The sequence below is a fragment of the Misgurnus anguillicaudatus genome, chromosome 4, assembly GCF_027580225.2.
Source record: "Misgurnus anguillicaudatus chromosome 4, ASM2758022v2, whole genome shotgun sequence".
Lineage (NCBI taxonomy): Eukaryota > Metazoa > Chordata > Actinopteri > Cypriniformes > Cobitidae > Misgurnus > Misgurnus anguillicaudatus.
Window position 1 is genome coordinate 13,709,482 of NC_073340.2, and position 24,070 is coordinate 13,733,551.

The 24,070-nt window shown below is 37.4% G+C and overlaps 3 protein-coding genes across 8 annotated transcripts in view; all 3 read right to left on the reverse strand.

The window, feature by feature from the left end:
* The window catches only part of plce1 (phospholipase C, epsilon 1), a 99,598-nt gene extending 92,775 nt beyond the window's left edge, over positions 1 to 6,823 (reverse strand). For 5 of the 6 annotated variants that reach the window (XM_055175759.2, XM_055175760.2, XM_055175766.2 and 2 more), the window contains exons 1-2: positions 6,629 to 6,822; positions 98 to 1,347 (exon numbers count right to left, since the gene is read on the reverse strand). In XM_055175759.2, coding sequence (XP_055031734.2) covers positions 98 to 1,192 — 1,095 coding nt within the window. In that variant the 5' untranslated portion in view covers positions 1,193 to 1,347; positions 6,629 to 6,822. Of the gene's footprint in view, positions 1 to 97; positions 1,348 to 6,628 lie in introns of all 6 variants that reach the window. The other variant, XM_055175758.2, reaches the window with a different exon arrangement.
* A 2,459-nt stretch (positions 6,824 to 9,282) lies between these two features.
* slc35g1 (solute carrier family 35 member G1) lies at positions 9,283 to 16,509 on the reverse strand. Its single transcript, XM_055175316.2, has 3 exons — positions 16,112 to 16,509; positions 13,726 to 13,897; positions 9,283 to 11,922 (listed from the first exon to the last, which is right to left on the reverse strand). Exons 1-3 carry the CDS (start codon positions 16,353 to 16,355, stop codon positions 11,175 to 11,177), a joined length of 1,164 nt encoding a protein of 387 aa, XP_055031291.2. The 5' UTR covers positions 16,356 to 16,509; the 3' UTR covers positions 9,283 to 11,174.
* Positions 16,510 to 16,857: 348 nt separating this feature from the next.
* On the reverse strand, positions 16,858 to 23,288 carry lgi1b (leucine-rich, glioma inactivated 1b). The gene is made up of 8 exons (XM_055175313.2): positions 22,791 to 23,288; positions 22,539 to 22,610; positions 20,793 to 20,864; positions 20,637 to 20,708; positions 20,469 to 20,540; positions 20,212 to 20,381; positions 18,544 to 18,708; positions 16,858 to 18,192 (listed from the first exon to the last, which is right to left on the reverse strand). The coding sequence occupies exons 1-8, from the start codon at positions 22,967 to 22,969 to the stop codon at positions 17,375 to 17,377; spliced, it is 1,620 nt and encodes a 539-aa protein (XP_055031288.1). The 5' UTR covers positions 22,970 to 23,288; the 3' UTR covers positions 16,858 to 17,374.
* Positions 23,289 to 24,070: the final 782 nt, after the last annotated feature.

Here is a 24,070-nt window from a genome sequence, read left to right on the forward strand (position 1 = left end):
ATGAGAAACACATTCATGACCTGACACTTGAATAACCTTCAGCTCATAAAGCAAGCATTCATACAGTACTGTGTACTGAGTGTTAGTGTGACCTTACCTGTGTAAACCTGAACCCTGGACAGACGAGAAGAGCTCTGGCAACCTGTAGTTGAACATTGGGAAGAGTCCTGCTGTATCTCCTGTCCTCATGTGAACACATCTTACCCAGGTGACATGTTCTTCTACAAACACACCACTGCCAGACTCTTTCAGAGATGTGACCGCTCCTCACTATAGCCCGAGTCCCCGTTGACACGGTCTTCTTTATCTTCTGGTTGTTCTTCAGGTATCTCCTGACAAGAACTGTAGAGCGTTCCTTCCTGCTTTGCACAAACTCGCTGTCAGACACCGTACCCTCATTGTCACTACACTCCTGGCCTACAGAGAACCTGACGGGCACAGATCTCTTCAGATAGCACTTGGGTTTGATTTTCCTATTCAGTCTTTCCAGACTAGAGAAGAAATTTTTATGGCACAGCGCACACTTCAAGTCCGCTCTCTCATGTATCTCAACACTAGAGCCAGATATATTCGTGCAATGGGGCCTTCGTGGCGAGGAGACCGGCAGACTGCATCTCCTCACATCCATCGCTCGGAGCAATGGGTTTTTGTCAACATTCCGGGCCGCGCCAAGTTCCGGCCGGCACAGAGCTCCATCTGAGCCGCGTAACGTCGGCCGTACTCCAGGGAATACATCGGAAGAAAATCTATCTGCTTTCTTCTCGACTTTCCTCTGTTGGGATACCTTTCCAGAAAAGCCATTCTCTGGATGACCCACTTTACTTTCCACTGGATCGCAAAACTCACACATCTGGAAAAGGCACGATCCCTCTGCCCCGTAACTCGCAGCACCGCAGCGGCAGCTTCTGGGCTTGTATGCCTCCTCCAAACCGTCCAAACTCTTGGACCGAATATCCAATGATTTCCATGTTCTGCGATCTGTGCCTGATGAGTTTTCCTGGCCGCCCTCCAAAGCACCGAACGGGAGACGGGTCCGAGGGGATTCTCTGTCAGGCGAGCTGCAATTTACAGATATGAGATCATCTCCTTCATTTGCAGAAGACTCTTTCACACGGAGCAGAGCAGAAGAACCCTCCGAAGCCGTGGCGCTCATGAGGCCGACGTCTGCTCGTCTCTCCACGCAAATCCTCATTTCACCAAGAACCAAATGAATGATCCTGATCGCAGACCTCTCTGGTAGCTGTGGGTCTCTGTGAAGGTGGAGCTGCGGAATAACGCCTGTTTCTTCTCAACATTCACCCCTCCTCAGTTGAACCTCTTCCCCAAAGACCTCAAGAGCTTAGAGCACTGGAGGAAGAAACAAATGTCAACAAACAAATTCTCTAACCACACGGTGCATTGGAAATGTTTCCTGAATTATGAAATACTTCATGAAACTCAACACACTGGTTTTTCTGCCAGCTTCAGCGCTATCTAAGAAACTGTGAAAAGGGCACACGACATTCACACGAGAGAAATCTCTCACACAACTGTACAAAAATCTCACCACAGTCTGTAGACCCTCATTGAAAATGTGAGGGTCTCAGGAATGTAAATCCTTGCTTTGATGGATGAGAGGAGGGGCTTTAGTTTTGGACTCTATTCATTCAGTCAGTGTTCAGTTCACACACCCACAGAGTTAACAGTAAATCACAGCATTAACACAGAGAGGAGCACAACACACACAACCAATTACACAATACTGAACTAAAGTTGATTTCTATATGCAAATGAGTTTTAAAAAAAAAGACGTTTTTAACATGATGATTCAACTCTCTGAGGCGCTGAACAAGTTTTATCTCAAACTAGATTCTATAAGGAAACAGATTCATGCTTTAGTATGAGATCAGTGATAAGTAAAAAAAAAATGAAACACACCCGCTGCGTGTTCTGATAAACATGAGTCAATGTGACCTGAAAAAATGATGAGAAACCTCCCGATTCAATTATTTCAATCTAGAAACACTTTCTCTTGCACCATTTACATCTGAAGCACAAACCTAGAGATGACTTGCACAACAATACCACAAATGATGATTTCCTTATCAGACACCATTATTATTATATCTCTGTGTGAAATCGTAGATAGATAGCAGAAACAGTCAGGCTCCTGGGATCTCTGATCGACTCTCCATGTGGTCACGTGCAGCTGACTAAAGTTCAGGTTATACTGGCCTGCAGTGGGTGTATGATACAGACATTATTGTCTTTTATGAATATAAACTGGCGCAGGAGTGAGGCTGGCGTGCCTCCGGAGCGTTGGGTGGGAATACTAGTGTCTGATGAGGCATGAGGCTATTGTAACGTTTGGAAATTACGGGAATTCCCACCTACCCAAATCCACCACCGCACCCCCTCCTACTGAAGCCAAGAGAGGAATCATCTGTATTAGTTTTACTCTGCTAACGTGAAATAAGCAACTGCTTGTTCAGCTTTAATCATAACATACATGTACTGTAGCTTCGAATTCGGTCAGCTCTTGTTTATCTTTCTTTAACTGTGTGCTTGCTTAGAGACCAAAGTGGAAAGATACCACAGTGTAAGAAATGTCTCTTAAAGGATTAGTCAATTTTCTTTAAAAAAAAATCCAGATAATTTACTCACCACCATGTCATCCAAAATGTTGATGTTTTTCTTTGTTCAGTCGAGAAGAAATTATGTTTTTTGAGGAAAACATTGCAGGATTTTTCTCATTTTAATGGACTTTAATAGAGCCCAACACTTAATACTTAACTCAACACTTAAAAGTTTTTTCAACGGAGTTTCAAAGGACTCTAAACGACCCCAAACGAGGCCTAAGGGCCTTCTCTAGCGAAACGATTGTCATTTTTGACAAGAAAAATAAAAAATATACACATTTAAACCACAACTTTTTAAAACGAGAAAAATCCTAACAAAGAAAGACATCAACATTTTGGATGACATGGTGGTGAGTAAATTATCTGGATTTTTTTTTAAGAAAATGGACTAATCCTTTAAGCCCTATTCAGACAGTAATTGTTTCTTATGAGGATGTCTGTAAAAAATAGATTTGCATGCCTCCTCCGCAATAAAACTCCTGCTTTCTGATGAAGCTAAATTTGTGGTGGATGTGTGACCTGGATACTTAATTATATGTATATGGAATACTGTTGTGTAATTGAATACATTTTAAAATTGTATTTAGCACATGTTGCTGCTTATAATAGACATTTGAAACATTTTCATGATTTTCTTTATTTAAAGACGATTTCATCTAACGCACGTGCGGTGACGCGATAAGCGTTTGGTCCGAACTTTACTTCTGGCTTCAGTTTTTTTTAATGGTCTGACCAGTTGCTAAACTGAACTCTTGAACAAATACCTCGTCGAAAATAACAAATGTTTTGGTTTCCTAGGTAATCTACGTGTTGTTTATTTTGCTTGTTATATAAATAAACTACTTTTAAAGTACTTTGTTGTTATTTCTTCTTAGCGGAGTTTACCGGAAGTTACGTGAGGACCACGAAGCCGCTTGTTTATGTTGTTACAGCTGAAACCGTCTATATCAGCTCCCACTCGCTGTAAAAGAGCGATGAAAGATTGTGCAAGAGATGAAAATACCTGAAGTTTTCACAAGAAACAATTACCGTCTGAATATGGCTTTAGTCTATCAATAATTAGCTCAATAAGAGAGTTTGTATAGACGGTTTTACCAGACGCACGTGTGGTGACGCGATAAGCGTCTGGTCCGAATTTTACTTCCGGTTTTTAGTTTTTAATGGTCTGACTAGTTGCTAAACTGATCTCTTGAACAAATACCTAGTTGAAAATAACAAATGTGGTTTCCTGGGTAATCTACGTGTTGTTAATTTTGCTTGTTATATAAATAAACTACATTTAAAGTACTTTGTTGTTATTTATTCATAGCGGAGTTTACCGGAAGTTACGTGAGGACCACGAAAGCCGCTTGTTTATGTTGTTACTGCTGAAACCATCTATAGGTCAAAATGTGAGAGACGACAAGTGTAAGTAAATTCACAATCTTTAATACTTTATGGATGTGCCATGTTCACGATTAGTCACAAAGAGATGAGAAATACAATTTTCCACTTTTCTATCCTTAATTTGTGAATGTCCTGTAAATGAGGTGAATTATTGCTGCCCTAATAGTAATAATTTTTATGAGAAATAATTTGGATTGCATGTGTGTCCGTGCTTAAGCTGCACGTATGTGCACAAGATGACGTGGTCCGTTTCTGTCTCACGCGTCCTGACAGACCTTCACTGAACGCCTCTGTCCTAGACCCTGATCATAAACATTTCTCATTTTGCACAAACCGAGAAAGAAGACGCAAAAGCAAAACCTTTTGAAATGTGTCCTGCTTTAGAAATGGCCACTGTGGTAGATGAAAAATAGACAATCTGCCCTTTTTGGATATTAAACCTCTGGACTAATTGCATGCTTCTTGATAATGTAATGTTGTGTGAACATTTGATAATGTATAAATCCTGTTGTTGATCTGTTGCAGGTGTTTGCATGTTTAAATTAAATAAAATGTTTGTATTGCTTTTACCGGGTCACAGACAACAGTTTTTTACTCAACGACAATTTAATATTAAAATCTTATCAGTTAACGGGGTAACGTTAGGTTGACAAGCTGCAGTTGTTGGTCAGGAAAAACTGAAATAAACATTCCAAGTGAAATCTTTCGCCGCCATTGACGAGATATCTCGTCAATTAAGAGAAAACGCTTCCGCGCCAATGACGAGATTTTCCGTCTTTCCGCAATACCGCTATTATCCACCAGGTACTTATACAACCCGGAAGTAGCGCCTCACGTGAAAGAGAAAGAACTCCATGTATGTTTTAAAGATCGCTGTGCATCTGATCTCTTTAAAAAGTCCTTCGCAAAAATTGAATTATCTCAGCTTTTTGCTCAAAATTGGGTGTTTTTGAAGAAACCTACCCATGTTTGAGAGGTGATTACAAGAGAACTAATGAAGGTAGGATGAAACTTTTTTTGTTTGTTTGAAATCAGAGGTCTGTTCTTTAATTATATTGTTTGTTTATATATTTAAAGAAGAACATTTTCTGGAAGGCATTAAACTTTTGTGAAAATCATGAAAAATGCTGGCGCTGGCTGGCAACTTTTTTAAAAAACGCTGGCGGGGAAAGAGTTAAGACAGCTCAAACATGTGTTTTAGTCTAAGACTAGCTTTAATTCTTTTCTGTGAAACCAGGGGTTTGTCTTACAATTTAGCCTATATTTTCTATAATGTTATACACTGCTATTCAAAAGTTTACGGTCTTATAGACTATTTATTTTTATAGAAAGCATGTGTAACATACTAGTAAACAATACTTCCAACATAACCATGCACTCATCAAGGCTATTGTATAACTGCAATTAGGTTAAATTAAAATCAAAAAATAAAATGGCCAGTGATAAAGTACAATCTTAGGAAATGTCAATGAACATCCATACAGGAATCCTATAGGTATATAATAAACGCTGCATGGACCCTGTATGGATGTTAACAAAGCTATAGGATTCCTACAAGAATAAACCCTCTCTTATAGGACTTTTATTCTGTATGATCCCTGCACATTAAACTACAATCCTTCAAAATGCATGCAGGACGATTTTGCACACAATGCAGAACTGAATTTATACTAACAGCTGATCAATAAGCATCAGATATAAAAACACACAATTCATCTAAAGCGCTCTCTCTATAAAGTTTCTCATGAAAATAACTGTGTGCCATGTCAACTCAAACAGAGCATTTTTCCACCAATTCATATTTTCCAGGCTGCTAAATGAAAGTGAATTTAAAGAGAGTTTGGATCACTATGTGCAGGATCAGGTAACAGAATACAGATGATGGTCAGCTTACACACACAAACTCTTACTAAAGCAACATATGATTTCCATTAGTGAATGATTTCAACAACTAGACTTGGGGGAGCCTGACAGGGAAAGGGAGAGAGTGAGGGAGAGAGAGAGAGAGAGAGAGAGAGAGAGAGAGAGGGGAGCGAGGGAGAAAAGAGAGAGAAAAGGTTTAAGTGATAGAAAAGAGAAAAACTCTCTTTATATGAAGATGACGTCACGTCACACACAGAAGGGATTTAAAAACATCAACACTGTTGTTACATAAAAATAAACATAAAGCCTACAAAAAACTCATGAAAACATGAGAACAAACATACAAAAACAACAAACATACAGGTAAACGTAACAAACATAAAAAATTCCCTGTCAAATAATTAGACAGCAATTACATTTACCAAAAATACCATTAACATGTTTTCTTTTTAGATGTTGCCATGGCAATGCAGTTTTGCTGTTGTTTTTCATGCTGTTGTTGTTATTGTTCGGCATGCAGTACAGTAGTATCGTGCATCACAATTTTAACATCATACCACCGTATGAAACGCTAACCAAATATAACAACTTTACTACAGTAAATACACGTTACACAGGTACATTTACTTCATTTATTCGACCTGTTGACTTTTACACACTGAACCAAACACAGAAGCGATGAAGATTTACTAAACGATTAAAATGAACGCAACGTTAAAACACAAACACGTGCCAGTGACTGTAACGTTACATTAACTCACCGTTGCAGAAAGTCAAAGCAAAACTTCATACTGCTGCTCCCTGAAGATGAAAGACAAACTTCAAACTGTCCTGTGAAACTTCTTCATACTGATCTCTGAACTCTTTCAACTGCAGTACTGCACACACACAGTAACTACTCAAAAAAATGTGGCGTTGAGTCACTGTGGACGCGGGAAACGCGGAGGAGCAACATCACGCGCGTGCGTGAGGAGCAGCGGATCTTCTGACAAACTTAAGAGTTTACCATGATATTACTGTTTGCTGTAGCTTGGAAATACCATAGGTCACGAATATGACAAAAACAGACACGGACTATAGTATTACCGTCTGATACAATGGTACAGACACAGTATCTTACTGATAATTTCAAAGACATGACATAATGTAGTTTCAGATGCATGTAGGTTTTCTCATTGATATCATTGTTTGATTTACTGTATAGAGTGATGCTCACTGATGCAAACAGGAAGGATTTATCTATAAATTAGTGTTATTTGATGATGATATATGTTTGTGTTTTGTACAGTGATGGCATTATTAAGTGAATGGCATTGGATTCAGGTCACTGTTGTAGTTTGGACAGTTCAGCTCTTATGCCATCCAGAAAGAATGTGGAAATCCTCCACTCCCAGAGTCCCAGTTAACATTACTCTCTCTCTCTCTCTCTCTCTCTCTCTCTCTCTCTCTCTCTCTCTCTCTCTCCCTCTCCATATATTATTACAGCAGCCCGATTTCCACTGGAAAATTATCGACACACAACGAACTCTTTGTGTTTTACAGAACTTTAGTAATTTCATGTCAAGGATCTATGTGTTTTTGTTGGATGTATGGATTTAAGTATTCATTGTTTTATCACATGTACGAAAACATCGTGTTTTTATTTCACTGACAATGTGCACCTTTACGAAAATTAACCATGTTTTTGTGGTAATCATGATTGCCATGTTTTGTTTGTTTTAAATGTAGTAAAACCATGGTTAATTTCTTTAAGGTAAGTAACGTTAGTTGATTGAAAAAACATCATAACTGGTTCAGATTTAGATGATAAAGTTTAATAATAACTGTTGCTTGTGGTGTTTTATATCATCCTCTGGAAATGGAAACAGTTTCAGCTTTATTTATTTATTTATGTAAGGACATTTTTTTTGCTTTCTTATTGTTTCTTCAGAAATAAACACGCAGTCGCATTCACTCGTGATCTTTGTTTAAACACTGCCATCTACTGCACTACCACCATAGTTCACCCTACACAATGATAATAAAATAAATATGAAGTGTCACATTATAGAAATTAATTTCAAAGAAATGACAGGTTCACAGTCTCGTCAGCTTTATAACTGGTTGAATATACAGCTTGATTTATACTATAATATTGAAATTGGTGAGTAACAAATGTACAACAATAGCCACAACTTCATTGTTCATTCAGCATTGCCAACACAATTGTGACAAGTTACTATATAATAGAGACCCTAATTCAATTATGTGTGGAATAAGTACCAGGTTAAATTTTCTGGAAATGCAAAGATTGATAATGTTTGTATCTTTATGTAATATGAGTATGCAGTGGATAAAATCATCTGACATAAAGCACAATAATAGTCTAGATAACTATTTTTGTACCTTAGATATTATTTTAAATTTTGCTTCAGGTGTTTTGCTTCATTTGGGCAGTTTCCGGGGTTTGGATTAATCCAGGACTAGGCCTTAGTTATTTTAGGACATTTTTACAAACAAACCTTACAAAAAAAACAATACTTTTGTGCATTTTGAGACAAAACAATGGTAATGATGGGCCTATATGTTAAGTTGTCAATGCAAGATGTTTTTAAATTGAGCCAGCTCAAACATGCATTTTAGTCTGGGACTAAGATAAACCCTGTCAAGGAAACTGCCACATAAAGTGCTATCATAACTTTTTGCGGCTTATCTGTCTGGATTTACAGTTATTCATTTAGCGGAGACTTTTATCTGAAACGACTATACAAGGAAACATAATTTGCAACAAAACGCATAGTACTCAATACTAAGTTTATAGTACAGGCAAGGTTAAAACACAAGCTAGAGCAGACGTGAAATGTTGATTTTAAATGATATCTACTAAGTGCTGATGTTTTGTGGATCAGTTAGGGTTTGAAGGTAAAGTTGTGTCTTCAGTTGTTTTTGTTATGACAGAAAGAGTGAATGTCCTGGAAAACCTTCTTTGCCTTGTGAAGGAAATCATCAAATCGATGGATCCTGTAAATGTCTTACTCTTTTCTTTTCATAATTTTAAAATATTTAAATCTATTGGTTTTTGAGTTTTGCATAAACATTTACAAATCTAAAACATATTTGTTTCTCTTTATAGTTTGAGTCAACAATTCAATCCTCTTAAAATCACACAGAAAGCTCATATTACTGGATGATGAATTTTTAATGACTTTACTATAATTTGTATATTTGTGTAAGTAAAAACAGACACATTTGTTTCTAAATGTATCACAGGGATAGGGTTCACAAGTCTGTTGATTTTTTTCAATCTTGGATAAAAAAATATTTCTTGAATAACATCTTAAATGTTGTTGTCCAGAACACTAAACAAAAATTATATCAAATAAATAATGTGATGTATGTGGCCCAGTTCTAAAAACAAAGACCCAAAATCACAAAGTACTGAGAGAAAAAAAGAAAACAGCAAGAATGCAACTTTAATCCATCTTTAACTCCCTCTATGACTTCAAATCACATGTCATAGCAGGTGGTGCCAATCGAAATAATCTGTAGTTCCTAAACTGTGACTCATTTATTTAACCTAATAAATATAAGTCAGTGTGAAGCTCTCCGAGTTCACTTTACAGAAACTTGTAACATATCATCGAATGAAAGAAATGCAAAGGGAAAAAAATGCAATTCAGATTCAGTTCACTAACCACAGTAAGTTTAAATCACAGCAGTTCAGTCATTAAACTTAATAAATCCTTTCTGTTGTCAGACATATGTTCCATAAATAAATAAATTATATCGACTCATTCTCTCGGGCAAATATTTAGTGCAGTAAAACTGTGTGTGTTTAAGGTACACAGGGACAAAGATCACAACATATGAACCAATGCATATTATATTTAAAGCAAAAAGTGTAACATTTTACCAGAAGTAACGAAAAATACTCAGAAAAAATATTGCTCGATTTATACTAATTTATAAAAATTATTGTCTTGCTTTTAAAGCTACAGTACATTGTCAAAGTGCAAAGTTGTGTTTTTTTAAAGAAATTCTTTAGTAACTTCATTTCCACACTCTTTAAATATTAATGTCCTGGCCAGCAGTTTAGTAAAATGTATAGGCCTGGTTTCACAGACAAGGCTTAGCTAAAGCCAGGACAAGGCCTTAGTTAAATTAACGTATTTTTCGGACTATAAGCCGCGGTTTTTTTCATAACTTGTCAGTATGAATTCATTTTGACATTTATGAGGCAAGAGACATCATTACCGTCTACAGCCGCAAGATTCAGCAATATGCTGCTTCTGTATTTATGTAATTTAACAAATTCAGTGATGCGGAATGACGAGTATGCCAACTTCACGCTAGTTGGCTTGTTCGGTTTATTTAGCCTTTTCAACCTTCCAGGTAAGTTCTGTTTGCAATAGTTTATCGTTTAAATAACTGATAATATTACTTTAACGTACAGAAATCTATTCAGCCTGCTGTTCTGTCTGCTATTGTTTAGTTGAATAACTCGCCTTTCCAGATTAAATGTCTGTTCTTCGGCGTGGATTTTGTGAAATAAGTTTTGAAATAAACGCAACGTATAGTCCACTGTGACTTATACATGTTATTTCGTCTTAATGACGCATTTTTTAATGATGCAGCTTATATTACGGTGCGGCTTATAGTCCGGAAAATACGGTAAGATGTTTAAAGGGGACATATTATGAGACGTAATAAGATGTAAAATAAATCTTTGGTGTCCCCAGAGTGCGAATGTAAAGTTTTAGCTCAAAATACCACACAGATAGTTTATTATAACATGTTAAAATTGACACTTTGTAGGTATGCGCAAAATGTGCAGTTTTGGGTGAGCCGCTTAAAATGCAAATGAGCTGATGCTTGCAGAGAATGGTTTACCAAAACAAAGTTACTAGGTTGATCTTTATCACATTTTCTAGGTTGATAGAAGCACTGAGACCCAATTATAGCACTTAAACATGGAAAAAGTCAGATTTCACACTATGACCCCTTTAAGCATCATTTATAAACATGCCTTATAAAAAGACATTACTAGTGTATCTTGAGACAAATCAATCCCACTGGGATATTTTAAGATCTGTCAGTGCAAGTTATTTTCAGTTGAGACAGCTCAAACATGTGTTATAGTTTAGGACTAGCCTTAAGCCTTGTCTGTGAAACCGGAGGTTTGTGTACAAAAACCTCTTAGTCAAATAGTGTTATCTCATGAGTCTTAACTAAAACTATACTCATTTAGAGTACGAATGTCTATTCTAAGACACTACAAAATGCTATAAATGATTCTTTGGACTAAAACAGAGCAGTTATCTGTGAGCATCAGCTCTGTCGTCTGGTGCTGGTGTACCACTTTCTCACGGCTACACCGCTGGTGCTGCCCGTCACACATAAAGCCCCGCCCAAACTCCACCACGTGGGTGTGCGATGGAGGAAGAGGAACTGGAGAATGAAGGCCAACACCACATCCATCGTCCTCATCAGAGCGACCGGGCCCGCTTTCTCGATCTGCAGGGCTTTGGTGAGGAACGTCTGACCGGCTATTCCGAGCAGCCCGATGGCCATGAGGGTCCACCTGTCCCAGCCGCATCCCGGCATCTTCCATTCACCCATGACGAGCAGGACGACGATGCATTCGATGAGTCCCAAAACAGCGTAGTACCACACAGAGAGGTAGTAATGAACACTTTTCCCCATTTTTCTTAAAATCACCATTGTGCAGGCCGCTCCAATGGCCCCCGCGAACGCAGCGACCGTGCCTTTGACGTGATCGGTGTAGTCTCCTTCGATCCCGGATATCCTGTCGCCAAATAGGAATGGGGGTCTTGCTATCAGTATCACGCCAGTCAGGGTAAACGCGGTAAAAAACACATCCCATATCGTGCACCTCTCTTTAAGGAAAATCCAGGCCAGCAGGGCTGTGAAGACTGGATTGCTAAACATTATAACCGTAGCATCAGCCAGTGGCATCTGCAGAACTGCGTAATACAACAAGATCATGGCGTTGGATCCGAGGAAGCCTCTGAAGAACAGGTAGATCCTCATATCGCTCGGGCCCAAAAAGCCAGTTCTGAAAAAAAATCAGAGAGGTAAAGAGAGGTAATAAAAATAAAACAGGGTTCCCACTCTATGTCAAATTCCCTGACTTTTCCTGACTAAAAAGCTATTTTACTTTCTAGCTAACATTATAATATCAAGCACAGTGCAGGTTGCCCCAATATCAGCGCGACAATAGCATGACTAGGCTACCTTCATCAGGACTCCTCCTCTTTCAATAATCTGATCCCATCTCTGAATGTAAAATAGTCCATTATAACATTGCTTAGGGCACTGATATCATCAGGATTGATCAGACTGAGGCGATCATGTTTATCATTAAAGAGACACTTCACCGATTTGCATTAAGCTTTGTATCGTTAGAACCCCAGTCATGTTTTTGAATGGTCGTGCATCATTCCCTCAGTTTCCCCTGAGACGGGAGAAATACAGATTTCAGTGTTGCACTTCCTTCTTTCAATGATGTAAAAATAGTCATTTTGCATCATTGGAACAAGAAACTGCTGTATCTTTGTTGAGGGTGAAAGACTACAGACACTCATTCCTCATTTTTCCAAGGTGGGGGCTATGGGTGGGACCCACTCATGCTACAGACCTATTACAGATCAGTGGGTGGGTCTTACGAAAATATACGAACACATACGGAAAAAAAAACGATCAGCCGCCATCTTTATGCTAAGCTAAGCTAACAGACATTGTGGAGGGATCAAGACTTAATGTTACAATAATAGCGGAAGGTAATCGATATGATATGGAAGAGGGTGATTTCGCAAGCGTGATGCTCTAATCCGCTGTTCATGGCACCTTTATGAGCTACAATATAGCAAAGAGCTCAGGCAAATGGAGGAACAAAAGCCCAACGAGTAGGCCGGAGCCTGGGCTTCGGCTGCGTTTCTTTGTTATACTAACATGGCATTTATGTACACAATAGCATATCTGAGCAGTGTTACGATTAATGGGAGTGGCTTGCAGAGCTGTGCATTGTGGTGCATTGTGGGAGTTGTAGTTTTCCATATAAATGTGCCCTAAAGTCACATTCTGTCTTTTCTTGGTCAAATAGGCACAAAATTCTAAATTTATGTTACATTTCAACTACAAATATGACCCACTGTCAATAAATATTAATGTTTCTAGAAAAGAAATTTCCCTTTAAAGTAGGCAGCTACTCGTTTACACTCGTTGTTCTCATGTGCTCGTTATCTTATTATAACTTTGTATTTTGGAGCCGATGGTGTAGTGGGCGGTGATCCGACATATAGTGCAGATGCACTTTCGGCGACCTGAGTTCGAATCCTGGCTCGAGGTCCTTTGCCGATCTTTTACCCCTCTCTCCACCCTGTACTTTCCTGTCCTCTCCTGTCCATCTAAAAAAGGCAAAAATGGCCCCCAAAAAACTTTGTGTGGACCAGTGGGAGGTGTGCAATGATACACCTTCAATCTACATGTTATGTGGTTCATTTTGATAGGTGAACTGTCTTTGTAGAGTTAAAAGAGGACAAGCAACCTCCAAAAAACGACATTGAACATATTTTTTGATTTTTCTGGAAAAAAAATCCCTGAAGGCATCACATTTAGTGAGATATGTAATTTTTTTCTCATTAGCATAATGTCACACGCAAACATGTTAAACACATCTACTACACCTGTGTCTGAGTTCACTCGTTCATGCTCATGTGACAGGTATTACGTATCGTAACACTTCTGATGAGCAGAAGATGACATGAGACAGAAATGAGCAAAACAAAATCAAATTTAAAACGAATATTTTCAAATGCGTGCAAAGTAAACAAAACAAACTGAACTGAAAGATTCATACTTGTAATAAATCATAGCTGGCAACACAAACAACATCTGGAAGAAGCATCGAATGGCACTGATCTGGATGGCGTGCATGTCCTCGATCTGCTTGACGAGAAGAGCAGCAATAGAGAAAAAGACTGATGCTAACAAAGTGTACAGGAGACCCAGCCCGGGACACGAGGTCTTTTCTGTGGAGACAGCAACAAGAATGGCGTTTAACATCACATCATTGTAATAATGAATTCTGTTTGTTTCTTTTGACATCATGACACTTTAACAGCACAGGTTCGGCAGTCGAACCCTTTACACATGATAGATATTTGAAGCAGCGTGTGATTTGGCTTTGTGGGCTGTGATCTGAATGTGAGATGATGATATGAAGGAAGAACAGCATGAATATCAACACACCGTTTTACGGTAAAATGATCTCACAACATGTGACGGCAATGATTATGTAACCAAAGGTACACAACTTCACTACCTGTGGCTGAGAACAGGCTCGATCAGGCCGTGACATTCGACAAATGCCAAACGGTTTTGAAAAATCCTCACGGGCCCTGAAACATAACACACGCTCAATAACACCAGTCTAGTTAGATGGACACACAACACTCTTTTTCCTGATGTGATTCACACTGAGATTTCCCACAAAGCCAATACTGGACACAATGAGGAACTTCTCTTCCTTATAATAATATAAATTTAACTGTTTCGCCTTAAAATAAGATAGACTCCTGGGTGATTCTCACGAAACCATTGAAACACCATGGCACTAATGATTTTAGCTTTAAAATGTGTAATATAGTAACATTAAAAAGCATCAGAATTAACACAATACTGTGTTCTACCTTGCACAATGTGTGATTTCAACATAAGAATTTGTAATTGGAAATTTGATCTCTTTTTCTGCTGAAATTCTCATTACCGCAATGTGTCCGGCTGTGTTTGAACATGCGTTATGTTGTAATTTAATCAAATTAACAAAAAAATATTAAGAAAAAAAATAAATAGATGTTTTGCTAGACTACTTTAGATGACAGAAAAAATATTTACTGAATATTCATGTATAATAATAATGAAGAAAAATTAGGAAAATTATGTGTCCATGCCTGATGTTCTCATCCTCCGCAACACTTTTTGAGAACAGTTTAAGCACACATACAGAATTTTAATAAAGTTTGATTTTGAGGGACCAACACATGGACCAGTTACTTCAAGATGGCTACCAGGTAAGATCATTTTTTTACAGTTAATTTGAAATATTGTCTTGTCAGAATGCTTACACGACATTTTGGTTATCATTACCGCAACAGATGCTTATTAAATGTTAATTTAATTAATAGAAGCATAATACTTTGATTTTAAATGCATGAGCAGAATCTCCAAATTATGTTCTTTCAGGTTTGTCATGTCATTTTGAAAATATGTCAGTGTTGATGTTTTCTGACTGTTGCGGTAATGAGATTTTTTTAGGACTAATTTTTTAAATTATGTTACAAAAAGTGTTAAATGATAAGTAAAAGTTTTTAAATGAATGTTCCCATTTACTCCAGACTTTGTTTTTCAGTGTCTGGTGGGATAAAAAGTAAATTTAAGCAATTTTTATATTTTCATGCTTGACATTTTTAAAACCAAGTTTTCGTGAGAATCACCCTCCTCTAGATAAGACATTTTAAACTGCCAGTTCAGCATTTAACTAACAAAAACTATGATACCCAAGATAACAATGGAACACCATGGTACACTAGCGAACTTATTTTCCAAGGTTTGTTTTTGGTTAGCCAGGAAAGTTTTCTTTACGAAAAAAAAACACGTTATTTTTAGGTTAGTTTAACATTCCCCTAACGTTGGTATATCTAAAAGAAAACCATTAGAGAACGTTATGTACAAGTTATTCTAAGGTTATTTAAAAATAACCACCCTGCAACGTTATGGGAACGTTATTTTATGGTTGCAAAAATAAAACCTAAAAAGAACGTTCCCAGAACGTTATTATTTGGTTATTTCCCGTTAGGAAAATGTCGTGTTTGCTGGGACATGAGTAATGGTAACAGTTCAGTACCATAATATAGTCCTTAAAACATTAGATGAAGGAAGAGAAAGACTGAAGGTTAAGACTGTCTGGAAAAAATATGAATTTATTATGATTCACCTTAGAAACACTCGCAGTATTGTTACAGAAGCTACAGTAACCTGGAGGATCATTGGTTTGTCACCTCTATAATGGTCCTTTAAATTATTTTAAGAGTTTTTTCTGTTCTGTACTGTACTTTTACTGTAATAACTATGGTACGGAAACGATGGTTGCCATGGAAATAGTTTGCTTAAGAGTCTTGACACAGCTGTAATGCAGTGGCAGTGACATAAATAAAATGTAAACAGATGTTGGATTCCCGTGTTACCTCTGTGAACTGTGTCTTGCTCTTCATCATCACCATCATCATTATCATCATCCTCGCGTGTTCTCCAGCAGCAGGTCCGCGCACAGAGCTGGCGACAGCCGCCGCCGGTAGCATCCTGCTCCTCCTCACCCACCGCCGCTTCTGATGGAGTTTGTAACTCGATTTCCACAGCAGATTCATTACCGTTCTCTTTATCACACAGTAGTCTGATGTGAGATTCATTATTACTCACAGGGTCACTCATACTAGCATACCTTCTGCAACGACCTCGGGTTCAAATGATCCCGAGCAACAGGTTACGTTCACCTTCTCCACAGAGACGCTGTTACGTCACTCAGCCGCTAGAGGCACGCGTGCTCTAGAAGCGCGGCCCTGTGGGACGACTATGATCGTTCACTGCGTTTATCTCTCACGTGGCTCATGTTTACATCATAAATCTTTAAAATATATGAGCATGTGCGTGACATAAGATCCACGAGCTCAATCTCACGAAAACCTGGAGGTAAATGTCACATTAAAGCGAATGAAATCAAGTCGTATTACCGTAATGCGTTCATGCTTTTTATATGGCCATTATATTATATTCATTTGTGTGGTTATCTGTCTCGTGATAAAAGTTTATTTTTTTTATATTTTAATAATTTTATTTTTAGGCTAATATGTGTGATTGAAATGTGAAATTTACTTTGATATGCTACAGTAACATTAAAATCAACAGTTAATAATTAAAAAAAAACAAGCTCAAATAATTTTTTATCAGTTTTATTTGATCTAACAAACAAACATACAATTAAAAAACAACTAACCTTCCTTCTCACAGTTAATTTTCCTCAAAGAGATCTGAGCTAAATCTAACTTTATTGCATTATGATTTATTAAATGAAATTATTTCTGAAAAACATTTGTCCAACGTGTTAGTTTCTGTGTAAAAAAGTTTAAAAATAGTTTATCACAGTAAAATTGTAAACAGTTTGTTTTGGCAGATTACGTTAACAGTTGTTTTCTTATCGTACCTCTTTAGTGAGACAAGCACTAGTGAACGACTAAACAATAGCTTTTGTTAACAGAGACAAAAAACGAGGAAACTGAAAAGTGAAAAACAGATGATGACAACAGAGATGGACACAAGGGTTGTTTCTAGAGAGGCAATGGTCAGGAATGATTATTATCGTCATAAGCACTAGATCATGCATGATCTTTCACAAGAATAGACTGAGACTTTCAATAGCGTAAGTCAAAACCCTCGACACGGCACATCAGCGTCTAACTGCTGAGGTCGATCATCAGATGCTCATAAATCTGTGTCTTCCCTTTAAAACTGGAGGCCAGCAGGAACTCTCTGTCATCAATGGACACCAGCGAAAAAGCTCTCGGCGCCTGAACGTTGAGCTCTTGAAAGTGCACAAACTGGCTCTTCTTGGCATCCCACCGATAGACCTGGGTCAGCGAGTAGTCACTGCCTAGGATGGCGTACTGCCAGTTGCCGATGGAAAGGGGCTGAAATACCATTGAGCCCCGTGAGGGCATTGTCTGCACCTCCTTGAACATAGAGCCATCCCACGTCATCACCTTGGAGTCACCAATGAAGCGCGTCAGACAGATAAACAGCTCCCCCTTCACCTTAAAGTGTTTGACAGCGTAGACGTCCTCCATTTCTGGAACGTCCGTCCGTCTATCGAACTGCTTTTGGCTTTTGTTCCACTGGTAGATAACGGGCCGCTGAGAGCTGCTGGACAAGATGAGGTGGGGCTTGCCGGCGATCTCCAGGTACTCCACGTCTGTGTCTCGGTACCAGGGATGGAGAGACTGGTGAGAGTAGAACCCATTGCCGTTCCATTTGTAGATTGTGGTGGAGCCGGCCTTGGAGCTGTCTGCGATTACAAAGAAGAACTCGCCGTCTAGACGGAACGTCTCGATATCGTTTGGCTTTCTGATCTTCAGGATGTCAATGTCCTGGATTTTGATGAATTTTTCGGCAGAACTGTCCCTTTTGTAGATGTGTGAGCCACCAAAAAGTTGGGCAACGATGATGAAAAGTTGGTTTTCAATAACCATTGGCTTGCAAACCACAGTGGACGTGCCTGTGAATAAACAAATCACAGCTGTTAAATTAAACTGTGGATATAGATTTCAGTAGCTTTGGACTCAATGTTATGTGTCAAGTGTTGTTTCTTATTATTTTATTAAAGGTGAAATGAAACTAGGATTACAGACAGACCTGAATCGAAAAGGTTTCATGAACTTTCCGCCAAGTCCGTTCTAATATTAGAGGACTACTCTTGAACAAACAGAGCAAAGTCCTGCTATGTTTACACTTTCTTTCTCTCTATCTATCATTAATTGTTGATTTTTTTCTCTGTGTGTTTGATCTCAAGATTTTCCAATATAATCAGTGATGTTCTGCTGTTGGACATGTGATTTCTGATACTTACTTTCAATAGTGTCATAAGCTCTGAACTCCATGTTGACGTGGTCCCATTCCATGAAGCTGCATTTCCCAGAAAAGGGTTGAGCGTACACAACATACTGATCGTTTTCAAATGTGAAGGCCTCCACAGATATGGACTCGAATGTAAGGGTCTTTCTTAAAACATACTCTGCAATAAACAAACAAGCAATATAATTTATTCACTGATATCTCCAGTATGTTAGCTTTGATGCAAGTGAAAAAAATCAGCCAGGCTATCAGATATTAATCCTTATTGATATCATTGCCTTTCATGTCATTACTTTAGGTCATCTATTGCTTATTATATACAAACCGCATCTGTTTCTGTTCTACTGAAACACAGGAAACAAAACTGTTTGTCAAAACATTTCATGGATCTTTTGTATGTGCATAAATTATAGGTGGTTTCATTGGGCGCACGTCCGATGCCACAGTCACGTGCCTGGCATGAAGTTATAACTTCCGACCTGTGTTTGTTTATCAGTCTGTCTAGTAGGGACTAATCTGACCTCTGGAACAAATATATTGTAGAAAATAAAAATCAACTACTACACATTAGCTCAGTGTAATTTTTGATAAGCTATGATTTGAAATAAGGTAATTTACTGGTTATTTATTTAGCTTGTTATCAGAAATAATCTACTCTAGAGGGACTCTGTTTTCACTGATTCAATGCGCAAGGCTACCGGAAGTTCAATATGGGCCGTAAATAGTTGCAAAGGGGGCAAATTTCCGGAAACTTAATCTGGGGAAATATTCTAAATAGGCTTTATGCCCAGCTGAACTACATTCTGAACTTCAGCCAGCTCCATGTTTCGTGTCTGCCATTATTGGACAAACTGATTAATCCAGGTGTGTCTGATTATTGTTGTTGTGACTACTGAGGTCAGGCATGCCTGGATTAATCAGTTTGTTTGTGACTACTGAGGTCAGGCACACCTGAATTAATCAGTTTGTCCAACAATGGCAGACAAGAAACAAGGAGCCGGCCGAAGCCCAGGAAGTAGTGCAGCTGGGCATAAAGCCTATTGGAAACTTAACTGGAATTTACAGAAATTTATGGGAATTATTTGGAAATTTACAGAAATTTATATAAACTATATCATATACAAACATAAATAAACATTTTATTTGGCATAAGCAGACATGCATGCAAGGTAATACACATTTTTTAAAAAAAAGAAAGAAAATTACCCCAAACCTTTGAACAGTGTGTATTGTTACAAAACATTTTTATTTTAAATAAATAGTTCTTTGTTTTAATAAATTGTTATTTTAACTTTTTATTCATCAAAGAATCCAAATATTTGCGCTCATTCCTGTTAATTCCCATGAAAAGTTTCCAGCCACAAATGCCGTTTATTTATGTTGTTGCTGCTGAAATCGTCTATCTATACTATTTTATAATATTGTGCAATATTTGGCCTTCTAGATTCACACAATCCTAAAAAAAACAAAGCTCACAGATAGAATCAACTAAATGAATAGAATTAACTATTAACCTGCAGGTATATTCCTATGAAGAGGGAAATGGAATGGTCAATATGACCGCTCTAGTAATGGAAATCACATCTTTCAATATAAAGAGCCAATCATCAATCGATAAGAACTGAAGCACTTTGATTGAAAGGTATAAAGAGTGTAGATGGACCTGCTGTAATGCAGTCAAATGACTGAGGTAAGAGGTCATTGATCTTCTTCCCTTGATAGGCCGCAGGTCCGTTGCAGTGTAACTGGTCCACTGTTGCATTGGTGCTGTACATCCATTCCACCAACCACTTGAGTTTACAATCACAGCTGAACATGTTTCCTCTCAGATCCCTGTTATTATAGACACCATTATAAATCATTCTGTCTTTATAAATGTTACATAACAGAAATGATGGAAGTTTTTGGGATAATACATACACTTTTGTTAACGAGTCCATTCCTTTAAAAATATCCTTGGGCAATGTCTCAAGATTATTGTAGGCAAGACTCCTAACAAAGAATCAAGCATAGTTTATTATCATCATGTCAGTATTATAGATACAGACGCTTTGTTGCTATTTAATTATAAAACGTGAATGTACTCACAGATGTATGAGAGATTTCAAACCTCTAAAGGCATGAGGCGAAATCGATTCAATTTTGTTGTTTTCGATAAACCTGAAATTGATTATTTGCTTTAGATTTTCTAGCATGATGTCATGTCAAGGAATGAGAGTTCAAAAGGATTTAAATCAAACTCACAGATATTCCAGATGGGGCAGACCTTGGAAAGCATCTTCATTGATCGATTCAAATGAATTTGATGTAAACAATCTGGGAAATCGAGGAACAATGTAACAAATAAGCAATCAGTTTCAATGGTGCACACTTAAAGGGGACACTTCACAAGAATTTTTTAAGATGTCAAATACATTTTTGGTGTCTCCAGAGTACATATGTCAAGTTTTAGCTCAAAATATTATATAGATCATTTATTATGGCAAGTTAAAATTGTCACATTTTCATGGTATTTCCCCTTTAAAGGAATAGCTCACACAAAATGAAATAATCCTACCCATTGACTTCCATAGTATTTGTTTTCCTACTATAGAAGTCAATGGGTACCGTTACCTGCTTACCAACATTTATCAAAGTATCTTTTTTGTTTAACAGAATAAAGAAACTCATTCAGGTTTTTAAAAACATGACTGGGTGATTCTCACGAAATTAGACTTATGAGGTGTCATGAAACATTTTGATAACCAAAGTAAATCCAAAGTAAGAGTATCAAAATAAGAAGCATACAGTTACAAACATCTCTTCATGTACTATTTTGCACATGATTTCAAATGAATTCAAACTATTTTGTTGTTTTTTCCACATTTAACGGGAAAAATTTCATTACCGCAACGTGTCCATGACTGGATTTGGGTTCTTTGACATGGAAATATTTATAATTAAAAAATCTAAAAAATATAAAGCTTCAGTGCATGTTATACTATAAACATTTACAGTAAAGAAACATGTGGTATTTAGTGATCATTGGTAAATGTAGAGACAATAATAAGGAATATAAATGTGTCCCAGAAAATTTTTCTCATCCTCCGCAACAATTTTCAATCATTGTTTAAGCCCTTAAGGAACTAACATTTTCAAAAAAATTGTTGGAAGGGACGTAATTGACTGTGGTAAGCAGTTCTTATTTTTTCTCTCCAGATAAAAGTTGAAATTTTGTTTGTCATAGTACCTAGACTACTTTTTAGTTCTCATTACCGAAACATGAGTTTGTAAATGCATATATTTAATGTAATATCATGTTGCGGTAATGATAATTTTTTGATAATCTAAAATTTTAAATAATTCAATAGGAAATATTTTTAAATTCCTCTAAAAATAAACGGTTATAGTAAAGTCAGACCTTAATCTTATATGTGCAAAAAAAATTGGCTTCAAGGGCTTTTAAAAAAAATCTGATGCTGGACACTCTCTAAGTCTGGATTTCGTGAGAATCATCCGATTGGGACTTTGGCGAGTAAATGATGACAGAATTTTTTTCTATTTTTGGGTGAACTGTCACTAAGACAATACCTCAAGCATTTCTTTACTAACCCAACAGTCAGACCTGATTCAGTCTATACTGTACTGATGTGACTTTGCATCAGTTCTTGTTACTTTTTCATTTTTCTCTTTTTCACTCTCACAAAAACTGATATTTTCCACATTTTCCATAAATCATTTCTGTGTGTGTGCGTGCGTGTGTGTTTACATAATTTATTGTAGTAACACATTCCTTCTGTCTAAGACTTTCATTCGTTTTTTTTAGCTTTGTGTTTTGTAAACACCCAAACCCACACATCAGTGATTTTTTTCCATTCGCTGATCAACACCAGCTGCATTGCATAATGTTCACACTAATTGAAGGGCTTTGAGAAATTGGAAAAAAGACTGAAGCCCTTTGATCATCATGATCAGCTCAACCCTAACATAAAGCAATGAGCAGAAACTCACAGGAGCTGAAGAGACGGTGTGTGAAGAAAACTTCCACCTGCAATCTCACTGAATCCAGACTTCACAAATGATCTGTTAGGAATAAGAAGACATAGATACTATATGTGCATATGTCAGTTTACAGCACATGCATTGTTTTACTATACACACAAACAAACATATGCATGATCCATCCATTACAGAGAGAGAGAGAGATAGAGAGAGAGAGAGAGCATGATGATGATGATGATGATGATGATGAGAGTAACTTACAGTGACAGGACATCAGGAGGAAAGCTGTGTGGTACTGATCTCACATCCTCACACAGGGCATTATCTTTAGTGCACGTGCATCCAGGGGGGCATCTGCTCTGTTTACCTCTTCTGCCATCCACCAACAGCAACACAGTGACGAGCCAAATCAAAACAGTGTATCCTCTAACACAAGCCATCTTGTCGCGCTGTATCCAGATCAGCGTTTAGTGTTGATAATAATAACGCGTGTCTGCGGCGATTCCTACTGCTGTAATGAAACCCTCCACTCATACATCACGAGTGGGACAAGCAACAATATCAATCTCTAAACAAAGTGAGATGAAAGCTGGAAATCGATACTGAATCCGAGATATTTTGTCCGGAGAGGCAGCGTCTTTAATCCCAGTTTGGCATCATTGTGTAGCAGCTGGTGTCCAATGGTGTTATTACTGTGAACGCGCATGAACCAATGAATGAGTGATGCTGCTGGGAATATTCATGAGCTCGTGAGGACCTGCACCTGCGACCCTAAACACACACAAAGCAGATTCACTTTTATTACATATTTATTACAATATTTCAAATTCATTATTGCTATTAAACGTGAAATATTATTGATAAAATACATCAATAATTGCATATAGAATACAATTTCATTATAATACTATACATTCATTTTATGTTTGGTTATTTAATTTTTTTTTTTTTTACTATTAATAATAAAATAATAAATTTACATAATGATGTGTTTCTATGCCATAATACATTTGATTTTGTGTTAAATGTCATATCATCAGTAATATTTATGCATATCAATTTTTAGCTTTTTATTTTCTGTATTCTTATAAGAAGGACTGGGGATGTTTATGTGTTGGATGTTAGCCTGAGAACAGTAAGTTTCTGTCCTGGTCACTGGAAGTCTTTTTGCACTTCATTCATTTTTAGGATTTTTCTGAATAAAAGAGCAGTTGTTCTGCCCCTCACCCCCTCCTGTCACTCAATGAGCACCAGTTTTACACGAAAACAACTTGATTTATCGTGTGAATAATAAATTCTGAATATGTGAAGTAATAATGAAGCTGAAATCGATAAAGATTTCAGAGAACAAAGCCAAATAAACGACAAATGACAACAAATAACGACTGAATTATTTGTCTATTTTTATCAGCAGCAAATCTGTTGGTGTCTTCAATAAATAAGTAAGCTCTTGTTTTATCTTTATAATAAAATATTATTTCAAACGCCTAAATAACCATTGTTCTTAAAATCATTTGAGTGAGTGAGACAAAGGAACAGCG